Source organism: Etheostoma spectabile, chromosome 3 (assembly GCF_008692095.1).
Source record: "Etheostoma spectabile isolate EspeVRDwgs_2016 chromosome 3, UIUC_Espe_1.0, whole genome shotgun sequence".
Lineage (NCBI taxonomy): Eukaryota > Metazoa > Chordata > Actinopteri > Perciformes > Percidae > Etheostoma > Etheostoma spectabile.
Genome location: NC_045735.1, coordinates 2,010,369 through 2,020,719, shown reverse-complemented (window position 1 = coordinate 2,020,719; position 10,351 = coordinate 2,010,369). Strand labels below are relative to the sequence as shown.

The 10,351-nt window shown below is 41.5% G+C and overlaps 1 protein-coding gene across 7 annotated transcripts in view; it reads left to right on the top strand.

Annotated features, from left to right (window-relative positions):
• Window positions 1–9,287, top strand: part of eml2 (EMAP like 2) — a 31,934-nt gene extending 22,647 nt beyond the window's left edge. For all 7 annotated transcript variants that reach the window (XM_032512045.1, XM_032512042.1, XM_032512043.1 and 4 more), the window contains 14 exons: window positions 566–676; window positions 779–874; window positions 1,032–1,166; window positions 1,408–1,507; window positions 1,704–1,858; window positions 2,525–2,650; window positions 2,779–2,910; window positions 3,040–3,107; window positions 3,925–4,013; window positions 4,098–4,195; window positions 4,840–4,927; window positions 5,070–5,165; window positions 6,146–6,276; window positions 7,513–9,287. In XM_032512045.1, coding sequence (XP_032367936.1) covers window positions 566–676; window positions 779–874; window positions 1,032–1,166; window positions 1,408–1,507; window positions 1,704–1,858; window positions 2,525–2,650; window positions 2,779–2,910; window positions 3,040–3,107; window positions 3,925–4,013; window positions 4,098–4,195; window positions 4,840–4,927; window positions 5,070–5,165; window positions 6,146–6,276; window positions 7,513–7,635 — 1,548 coding nt within the window. In that variant the 3' untranslated portion in view covers window positions 7,636–9,287. The remainder of the gene's footprint in view (window positions 1–565; window positions 677–778; window positions 875–1,031; window positions 1,167–1,407; window positions 1,508–1,703; window positions 1,859–2,524; window positions 2,651–2,778; window positions 2,911–3,039; window positions 3,108–3,924; window positions 4,014–4,097; window positions 4,196–4,839; window positions 4,928–5,069; window positions 5,166–6,145; window positions 6,277–7,512) is intronic.
• The last annotated feature ends 1,064 nt before the right edge of the window (window positions 9,288–10,351 follow it).

The window sequence follows — 10,351 nt, the reverse complement described above, 5'->3', positions numbered from 1 at the left end:
TACGTGTGGTCCTCCATGTTTCCTTCTCTAAACTTGCCAGGGCCGGGAAGCGACGATACCCATTAGCAGCACCTGTGAGTTTAGCATGTGACAGAGATAGGCGGAGCAGAATGTCCTGTGTGTCCCTTATCAGCTAACGTATTTTAAGATGACGCATGAATGTGGAGCGTCTACCCCAGTTCATGCGAATTCAAATGTAAAATTTCAAGCCAAAAGGGATACTTGGAATTGATTGTGGGGTTAAATACTTAGAAAAAAGGACAAGTTTGTGAACGGGCAACACCGATTTTGATAATAAACAACTGAACATGTTACACACTGGACCTTTTCAAAGCGAGTATTAAAAAAGCTAATGAAAAAGACAGAGAAGAATAATACCACAATATTTAAATGTAACTGATTATAAATGGTAAGAAAATTAACTTTGAATTTAGTAGCAGATGTGTTTTTATATATGCATTTATTTTATTTTTATCTAATCCCATTTTTTTTTTTTTTTTTTTAATTTCTACATGTCTGATACGTTTTCTCAGCCTGACTTCATCTCTGTCCCTTGTCTGTGCAGCTGCTGGCTCCTCACGTTCGTGTTTGGGACTCAGTGAGCCTCAACACGCTTCATGTGATCGGGATGGGAGTGTTCGACAGAGCGGTCACCTGTGTGGCTTTCTCCAAGTCGGTAAGCAGCTTCACATCCTGTAGAGTTTACTTAGGCGTTGAGACTATGCAAAGTATTATCAGGTACTGACTGGTGACTAGTAACTCCTTGTTTTTCTCTCAGAACGGCGGCACCTTCCTCTGCGCTGTGGACGACGCCAACGATCACATCCTGTCTGTCTGGAACTGGCAGAAGGAAAAGCAACTCGCTGACGTCAAGGTACCCCAACCTTTGACCTGTTGAACATGATCGCATTTATACAGCTGTATCGTTATTGATCTCCTTCACTATGGATTTCTAACAATTTCTTCTCTGAACACTAAATGAATCTATGTAGAGAAACATGTTTGCATCTTTATGCCTCCTGTCTCTGCAGTGCTCCAATGACTCTGTACTGGCCTCTGTATTTCACCCCATGGATGCCAACCTGATTGTCACCTGTGGAAAATCTCACATCAACTTCTGGACCATGGAAGGCAACACTCTCACCAAGAAACAGGGCCTGTTTGAGGTACGGCCAAGATAACTGCTCCACAAATGTATCTACAATGTACAACCCTCTTACCTCAATTTAACCTTAATACCCTTAAAAGGTGAATTTAAGACGTATGTAAAAAAATGCCGTTAGAACTTAAGAGCGTTAACCACCAAAATACACTTAGCTAAACCAAATGCAGGAAATAAATACATTGATTGATATATATATATATATATATCAATTTTACCTTCTGTCTCACTCTCTCTCCTTCTAGAAACATGAGAAGCCAAAGTATGTGTTGTGTGTGGCGTTTGCCGAGAATGGAGACGCCATCACTGGAGACTCCAGTGGAAACATCTACGTCTGGGCCAAAGGTAGAATTTACATGACTCGCAAAGATCCTAACCATTTGTCCAATATATTAAATAGAGATAAAGAGGGTCATTCATTCAATCCCAACTTTGTGACTGTTGACAACATCATTTGTGTTTTCCAATCATCCAAGTCCTGAAAATTTAAAAGTATTTGGTACTCAGTTTGTTTTGATTTCCTGTTGGTTTTGATTGACAGGTGGTAGTCGCATCAGCCAGGTGGTGTCGGGGGCCCACGAGGGCGGGATTTTCTCTCTTTGTGTCCTGAAGGACGGCACCATGGTGTCTGGAGGAGGGAAGGACCGCAAGGTGGTGCTGTGGGACCATGACTACAGAAAGAAGGCCGAGATGGAGGTGAGGGAGCCAGAATGTACTGTGTACGTCTAAGGAGCGAAGAATGAATAATTAAAAAAAAGGAGAAAATGAGGGTGTTTTCCCACCTATAGTTTGTTTGCTTTGGTCCAAATCAGTTGAAGAGTAAACTTGGAATTATTTCCCCTTGGTTTGGTTTAGTTTCACACCTGGAAAAATCCAAGCGCACCAAAATAAGTCATTACAAACCACGCAAGAACGTTCACTCTTCTTATTGGTCAGATGTGTGTGGGCAGGTGCCTGGGTAGCTCACCTGGTAGAGTGCATGCCAATATAAAGTGGCTTAGTCCTCGAAGCAGCGGCCCTATGCTGCATGTCATTCCCCCTGTCTCTCCCCTTTCAAGTCTAAGCTGTCCTGTCGGAAATAAAGGCCTAAAATGCCCCCCCCAAAAAAAAAAAAAAAAAAAAGACGTGTCTGGGGAGGGAGCAAGAAAGTAAAGAGAAGAAGGTCCCCTGTTTTTGGACGAGTGCATATTTCTTCTCATCTTGTCAAACCATCTTATTTCATTTGAATAATCAGACATAGTTTCGCGAGCAAACTTGCAGCATGCTCTGATCCCAATTCAACTGAACTAAATGAGGCGAGTGTGAAAGCCCCCTAAGTTTCCCTTTGACATTTTTTGTTTGTGTCTGTCTGTGTGTACCCAGGTGGGTGAGATGCTCGGCCCTGTACGTGCTCTCACTGAAGGAAAACCTGGAGAGCTCTTTGTAGGAACCACCAAGAATGCCATCATCAGAGCTGCCTTCCCTGATACATTAACTCCTATTGTACAGGTGCGCACACACACACACACACACACTACACAGGGACCATTTTGTTTCTACTGGAAGGTTTTAAACATTTCAACTCTGTGCATGTGGCAGTTTCAGGTGTATTAAAAGAGACATGTAATGTGTTCCAGGGTCACACAGATGAACTGTGGGGTCTGGACATCCATCCCTCCATGGAGCAGTTTGTCACTTGCGCCCAAGACAAACTGGTTCACCTCTGGGACACCAACTCCCATCAGCCCCTCTGGAGCAAGACAATCGAGGTGACTGGTGGTCAGAATGTCGTTTTTTGTTTTGTTTTTTTCGTCCCTTTTTTTCCCCAAACAATTACACAAAGCTATCATCAATGATAAGGGTCATAAATTAAAAATGCATCCTCTTCTGTGCTCCAGGATCCAGGGAGGTGTGCAGGTTTCCATCCCAGCGGGGCTGTTCTGGCTGTGGGGACCATGACTGGAAGGTCGGCCTCACGGTTACAAACTAAACGCTAAAACATTACATTACATTAAATGTCATTTAGCTGACACTTTTATACAATTACGTGCTTTCAACCTTGAAGGTGCAAACTCCAGACAACAAGTAGTAAGTGCAAGTACATCAGCTGTAAATGAAAAAAATACAAAGAGCCATATGAAAGTGCAGCTTTAAGAATATGTATTTGGCTGGGGGGAGGGAGTGTCCCTGGGCCGGGGCTGTTGCCAGCTCTCATCCCAATTGAAGCCTTGCAGCGCCGGGAGAGTGAGACAGACCGACGTGTGCTAGCTAGCTAAATTACTGGTAGATTAGTTCCCTATCTATATAGTTAACGTTACTGATGTACTGAGGTTCATTAAGTGGTTAGTTGTCCCTAGCTGTGAGGGGGGAACAAGCAGGCTGGCTGATAGGTGTGTAGGGCTATAGGGTTGTGACCATGTCCTGGATGTATGCTGGGGCTGATGCGTTCGTGGTCCTGTATGCCAGTACTTGTGTCTTGAAGCGGATGCGGGCAGCAATTGGTAACCAGTGAATAGAGCGGTGTAGTCTGAGAGAACTTGGGGAGGTTGAAGACAATAACACAACCATCACAATAGACAATTGCAAAAAAAAAAAAAAAAAAAAAACATTCTTAAAGCAGCAACCATTGGGGATTACTGAATTTAGGAATAGATTTATCGGCCAAGCACATTTACACTCTTTGACTAGGTGGTTTGTTCCTTTTTGTTCAGTTTAAAAAAAACCACTTATTTTTATGTTGAGGTACTATGAAAAGAAATTTATGGAATTGTGTTGTGTTGCAGGTGGTTGGTGCTGGACACTGACACCCGGGATCTGGTTTCTATGCACACAGACGGCAATGAGATCCTTTCCAACATCAAGTACTCTCCAGGTAAAACGTCAGCTGGTATATCACGCCATGTTTCAGTACTGTATTAACTCTACTAATGGCACTGTTAACTCCTTGTGCGTTCAGATGGTAACTTCCTGGCTGTTGCTTCCCATGACAACTTTGTTTACATCTATGCCGTGACGGAGAATGGCCGAAAGTACAGCCGCGTGGGGAAATGCACTGTGAGTATCCATTCCTAAAATAACCATCCTTATGATTCATATCTCAATTCTCTGGAAGCTTTAAAAAAAATTTGGTGATGAGCAATGTGCTATAGGTGCCAGGAATAAATCTCTGTTTGGTACTGCCAATATGTTTTTTGTTTTGTTGAATTGAATTGAAGTTTGTCATGGTTCATGTGTGCAATAAACATTACACTTCGTGGCAGAGAATTGTCATATCAACCCTAAGCTAAAAAATCATGATTCATATTTTCCCCAAATCGTGCAATAAAACATTTTTTTATACTCTCAACCATTCAGTCTTCTTTTTTCCTACACAACAGTTACTTTGTACGTATACAATTGTTTTTTTCTGTATTTGTTTATTTTATATTAGTGTTTAATATGTTTGTTTGTATGCACCTTTCACCAAGGCAGATTCCACATAAGTGTACTTATTGTGCCAATAAAACCTTTTCTTCCTTCCAGAATTAGATAAATCAAGACAAATCTGACCCCTTTTTCTCCATTCAGTTATCACAAAGCTAGAAGACACTGACTAAGAAATTCCAGGCACATGTTCTCCTAAATGGTGTTTGGAATGAAACCCTGGATGCCCTGTGTGATCTCTATTCAAATACCACAAACTTATTTCTTATTCCCAGGGCCACTCCAGCTTTGTCACCCATCTGGACTGGTCGGCAGACAGCCAGTACCTCGTCACCAACTCAGGAGACTACGAAATCCTCTTCTGTAGGTCCTCCTCCTGTCTCTGTTCACATTCACTTGTAGCTCACCCTTTCATTTTAGTGCCAATATAAGTGATGTTCTGAGTCATTGCAAACATTGCAGAGCATGACAAAAATTATATATATATATATATATTTTTTTTTAGGGGAGGCATCCAATTGTAAACATGTAACCAACATGGACACAGTACGCAACCAGGAGTGGGCCACTTCTACCTGCACTCTGAGCTTCACAACCTTCGGTAAGTCGATAACACTCACTTGATGTTTTTTTAGTTTTTTTTGTTGTTTTTTTAATCCATCTGTTAATTGATCATCTAAAACTGGGAGTCTAACTTAATATCAACAAGCTCACTTTTTCCTCATAGTGTCAACAAGTGAATTATCAAATTCATAGTTTTATAGTCTATATCCACGACATTCCACTTCCGAGATTGCTCCGTTGCTACCGGAAACTCTGGATTTCCCTGTTTTCAGCCAGATGTCTGTCAACTTACGCTTTCTTTGTGTTGTAATTCTAAACTCCGTTCGATTTCTGAGAACTAGGGTTAACTGCTCTTCAGATTTCTGCAGGGTAAATCCAGACAGCTAGATCTGTCCAATCTGAGTTTCTGTTGCACGACTAAAACAACCTTTTGAACGTACACGCTCAAAACAAGTTTCTTTCCAAGGCTATTTTGCAGAGGCACCGTGGCTCTGCCCGGTGCTCAGTCACGGCCATGACGATTGTGATTGGTTTAAAGAAATGACAATAAACCAGACCATGTTTTTCTCCCATCCTGGAATGCCATGTGGACTAGCCAGACCCTCTTGCGCGGCGCTGTGGAGGAAGGTCCGGCAAAGCGAGACTACAGTTTTTCATATATTGTGCATTTTAGGGTTAGTTGGCTAATGGTCAGAGCAACTGGCAGTGTTTGTCAATGCGCAGATAAAGCCTGAAGCTATACCAAGACAATGTGCAAACAACAAAAGCTTAAACCTTTTAAGCAGTTAACACTGATATTTCTTTGTATCAAAATAACAAGGTGCAAAAGCCCAGATTTCCCTAGATGAAGCATCCACCCACGGCTGTTTGTCTTGTCTTGTCTTTTAAATTTTGGACTTGTCAGTGTCCAGATAGGCCTTTGATCAAAGTACTGCAGCTTAGCACAGAATAGCAAGTGGGTCTTGTTTGATTGTTTGTCTTTCTCACCCTTTCACTAATTCTCTCTGTCCCTCTTAGGAATTTGGCCAGATGGAGCAGACGGCACAGACATCAACGCCGTGTGCAGGTCACATGACGGATCCCTGTTGGCCTCTGCTGATGACTTTGGCAAAGTGCACTTGTTCTCCTTCCCCTGCTCTCAACCAAGGGTCAGTCGTGTTCACTCACATCTGTGTGTTTGTATGCGTACATTTTTTTCCTTGACATATTTATGCCTTGAAGCTATTCAACAGTTCATCACTGGACTGTTTTTGAAATCTGTTCTGCTCTGCATAGACATTTTCCTTTTACGCTTCCAGAGCCGAGCTGCCACACTGTTCTTCTCTTGTGATTAAGTGGTAATGAGCATTGGAAAACACAATGAAAGCTCAACAGAAAATACTCCGCCACAAAGCTTTTGGTGTGGGATCACCACCATAACTATTATGTGCACAATATCTACCAGGTGTGGATTATGTGCCCACAAACATGTTTATCTTCTTTTTTTTCAAGTTAAAGTTTTCAGCCAAAGTCATTTAAACTGGAGTTGTAAACTTAATTGTCCAGACAAGCTGGCCGTCGTAACCACAGAAACTCAGACGCTGTAAATAGTTACAACAAGTTGGTACACGGAATTTAACTTGTTTTACACACATTTTGTGAGTTAAAAAAAAAAATGTTTTCTTAACATTCTATCGCTGTCAAATGTTTTATTATCGCTGTCAGTGTTTGGAGCCATCCAAGGTTTCTCATAAAATGAATCTGAGAAACATAAAGGCCACTCACTACCCCCTCCTTTTAAAACATTGAGAAGCTGTTTTAGACACAGTTCCAAGTTGTTTGTAATTATTTGACACTATTTGACAGTAATGATATTAACAGCAGTGAAGTCAAGCGTTTTTCCTAAATGTAGTTTATGTCCACGACGTTTCATTTCCGGATGTCATTCTTTTACCTTACGCTTTCTTTATGTTGGAATTCTAAACTCAGATCTCTGCAGGGTTAATCCAGACAGCTAGCTAGCCCATCTGTCCAATCTGAGTTTTCTGTTGCACGACAAACAAATTTAGAACGTACATGTTCCACCAAAACAAGTTCCCTTCTGAGGTTATTTTGCAGCAACAACGTGTCTCTATTGGGCGCTTATCGCCACCCCAGACGATTGTGATTGGTTTAAAGAAATGTCAATGAACCAGAGCTTGTTTTTCTCCCATCCCGGAATGCTGTGTGGACTAGCCAGACCCTCTTCCGCGGTGCTGTGGAGGAAGGTCTGGCAATGCGAGACTACCTAAATGAGACACCTTCCACAGCAGACCCTGTTATTGTTGTCGACTTCACCATGTTGCATCTGACTAAGTTGTTGAACTGTGATTCACGTCCTCCCTCTGCCCCGCTCCCATTTCCAGGCTCCGAGCCACGAGTACGGTGGCCACAGCAGTCACGTGACCAACGTTGCCTTCCTGCACGACAACAGTCACCTGATCTCCACTGGTGGGAAAGACACCAGCATCCTGCAGTGGGTGGTCTAGGCAATGCTCTCCACCCACATCTCTAATCCTCCACACGGGGACCAGCATCCTCTCTGACCCCTGCCACCTCTTCACTGTAGTACCCTCCTGCCACCAGGGGGCAGTATTTCCACTGTGCTTACTGGAAAGAATAATAAGATAAGAAGAATAAATAAAAACCCAACCACACAACTTGACCCACATATGTCACACCAGATGAGATCATGAGTATCCTTGTAGTAAATTGAATATTATTTAGTGTCCTTCTGTTTGTAATAGAATGTAGAGAAAATGACTTGTTGACATGCAGGAAGTGAATGCTAACCTCCCCCCCCCAAAAAAATACACACTAACCCAGCTGTGATTTAACATTAGTACTAACTGTGCCTAAACTGTATTTACCTTATCCCTATTAATAAGGAAATCCACCTACTTTAAAGGACAAGTGTGTTTGCAAGTTTTAGCATCTTAAAATCATGTGCACTTCACATCTGTGACAAGATTTTTTGGATGTGTGCTACACAGTTACGTTATACGTTTGGTTTTAATGTTAGGGTGTTTTTCCTGCTCTTCCAAGAAGTTATTAATTTCCATAAAGTATGAAAATCAATTAGCAGACTCCTGATACCCGCTTCAGGTGGATTGGATTGTCTGCACTACATCAGCATCACCAACCGACGGGAATGTAAGCTTGACAGAACAAAATGCAGAATTAGTGTTCACTTTAAATTAAATCACTTTAGATTGCTAAATCTAAAAGATTTTCATATCATACCGAATGTAAGGAAACCAAGGGTTTAAATAGAATTAAGAAGGGAAAAAATGCATTTAAATATTTGCAAAAAAAGTGAGCTGGGATGTGAAGTGTACATTATTTGAAATAACGGGGGTAAAACACATGAAATGACATCGCCCTTTTTAGAATTTGTGTAATTTCTGTTCCCCAGGTGAGCCAAATTGATTAATGTGAACATGCACTGCCCTTTTTCTGAAGCCACGAATCACAGAGCTAAACAAATGTCAGACTTGTGACCAACTTGCAGAGATGTAGTAAAACAAAATGTAACCTCGCTGAGGTATGATATTCTAAAGTCAGTCATAGCTTTATGGAAGAGTGATGCATGTTGTCTGAGTGCTAACTGAGCTGTCCCGGGGCAAAGGAACGATTGTATTAGAATTCCTAAAATTATTGGTATTCCCCTTTTTAAATTTCTTACTAAAACCCCATTGCTCTGTTTTCCAACGCTTTCCCATCCCTACGCCTGATTTCCAAACTCCTAAGGTGCAGAATGTATTACAGATTGCTGTAGGAGATTCAAAGTGGCTGTTTTGTCCCAAGCCTCTCATTTCTCCCACCACCATTTCTGATTGTACTACTGCTGTAACTCTCACTAGATGGCGCTACAATGCAAGAGAATGAGCATGACTGAGGCTGTCCATCTGTAGATGCTGTTAATGTTGCAAAGGTCTATAGAGTAAATTTATATATATTATGCAGTATATCCGAGTGGCTGTGTTCTTTTAATATCTAACTGTAATAATGATGGATGTTATTATTATTCTTGTGGCACTTTTAGCGATTGACAGAAGGGTAATGTAGGCTGCTGTGCTGTGGAAGTGAGCTTGAGCTGTGCTTTGCCTTCTGTTTTGTTGATAAAGTTTTTACCCAAGTACTACTGAGTGGAGGATCTTTGTCTTCCTTTGTTGGCAAGGAGGGTAAAAAAAAGAAGAGATGTCACGCATCATATCAAACCATATCGAAGAGTGGCTCCTGAACATCAGAATAACTGCTTTTTTTTTATTCTTGTCCTCACACATTTCAGCCTGTCTTTCTGTGAGATAGTGCTACCTTTAAACTACTCCTTATATCTTAGACACTTCTAATAGATTTACACATTCAGTCTATTCTAAACTGTGGAATAGGGTTAAATCAATACTAACCCTTATGTGGAATACCCTTAGAATAGAGGAAATACATTTGAAAACCTGCATGCTTAAATCTTCCACCTATCAATTGGGGTACAACAAATGCGCAGTAAAATCTGGTCTGCGCTTGGCAAAAGGCTCAATAGCTCATCGGTCGCATGGCGCATACTGTATGTCATACCCAACAGGGCCAAAGACCGTGTCCCAGCCTCCATTTAATAGCCTTGTAAGTTGGCAGGAAAAAGGGAAATCTAGAGATCCTGGTAAAGTAAGTTTTAAAAACACCACATGGGTTACTGCATACAGTACATAGATATGTGCTCCATTCTTACACAAGCTACATTATTATTGAGATATTTTAGTCGTAAATCAAAAGTTAAAAAATGGGGACAGTATGTGATCAACTAAGGGGCATGATGTTGTGGTGACAACATGATGCCTATTGACAGTCAACATGTGTGATGGTTAGAGGAAAGTTTGTGGCCAAAGGCTGCTGCTTGAAATACTCAGGTCAGGGTAATCTGTAGGTTCATAGTAAACAAGAACTTCCAGCTGGCTCAGTGACCTTCAACCATGAGAAAGTGGCTTTATGATATCAGACGCTTTGTAGAGCTCAATGCCTTACTTTTGGTAATTTGTGTGCACCAGTTCATTTAAAAGATAATTCTGTACTCTCCAACAGCGGCATATAGACCAGAAGGCAACTCAAACTACTCTCGTTATCACTCTCTGGACCCACACATAGAACTGTAGTTGAATCATAGACCGTATATTAATGGACATGTGTGCGCATGTGGGACAGCACCCATTG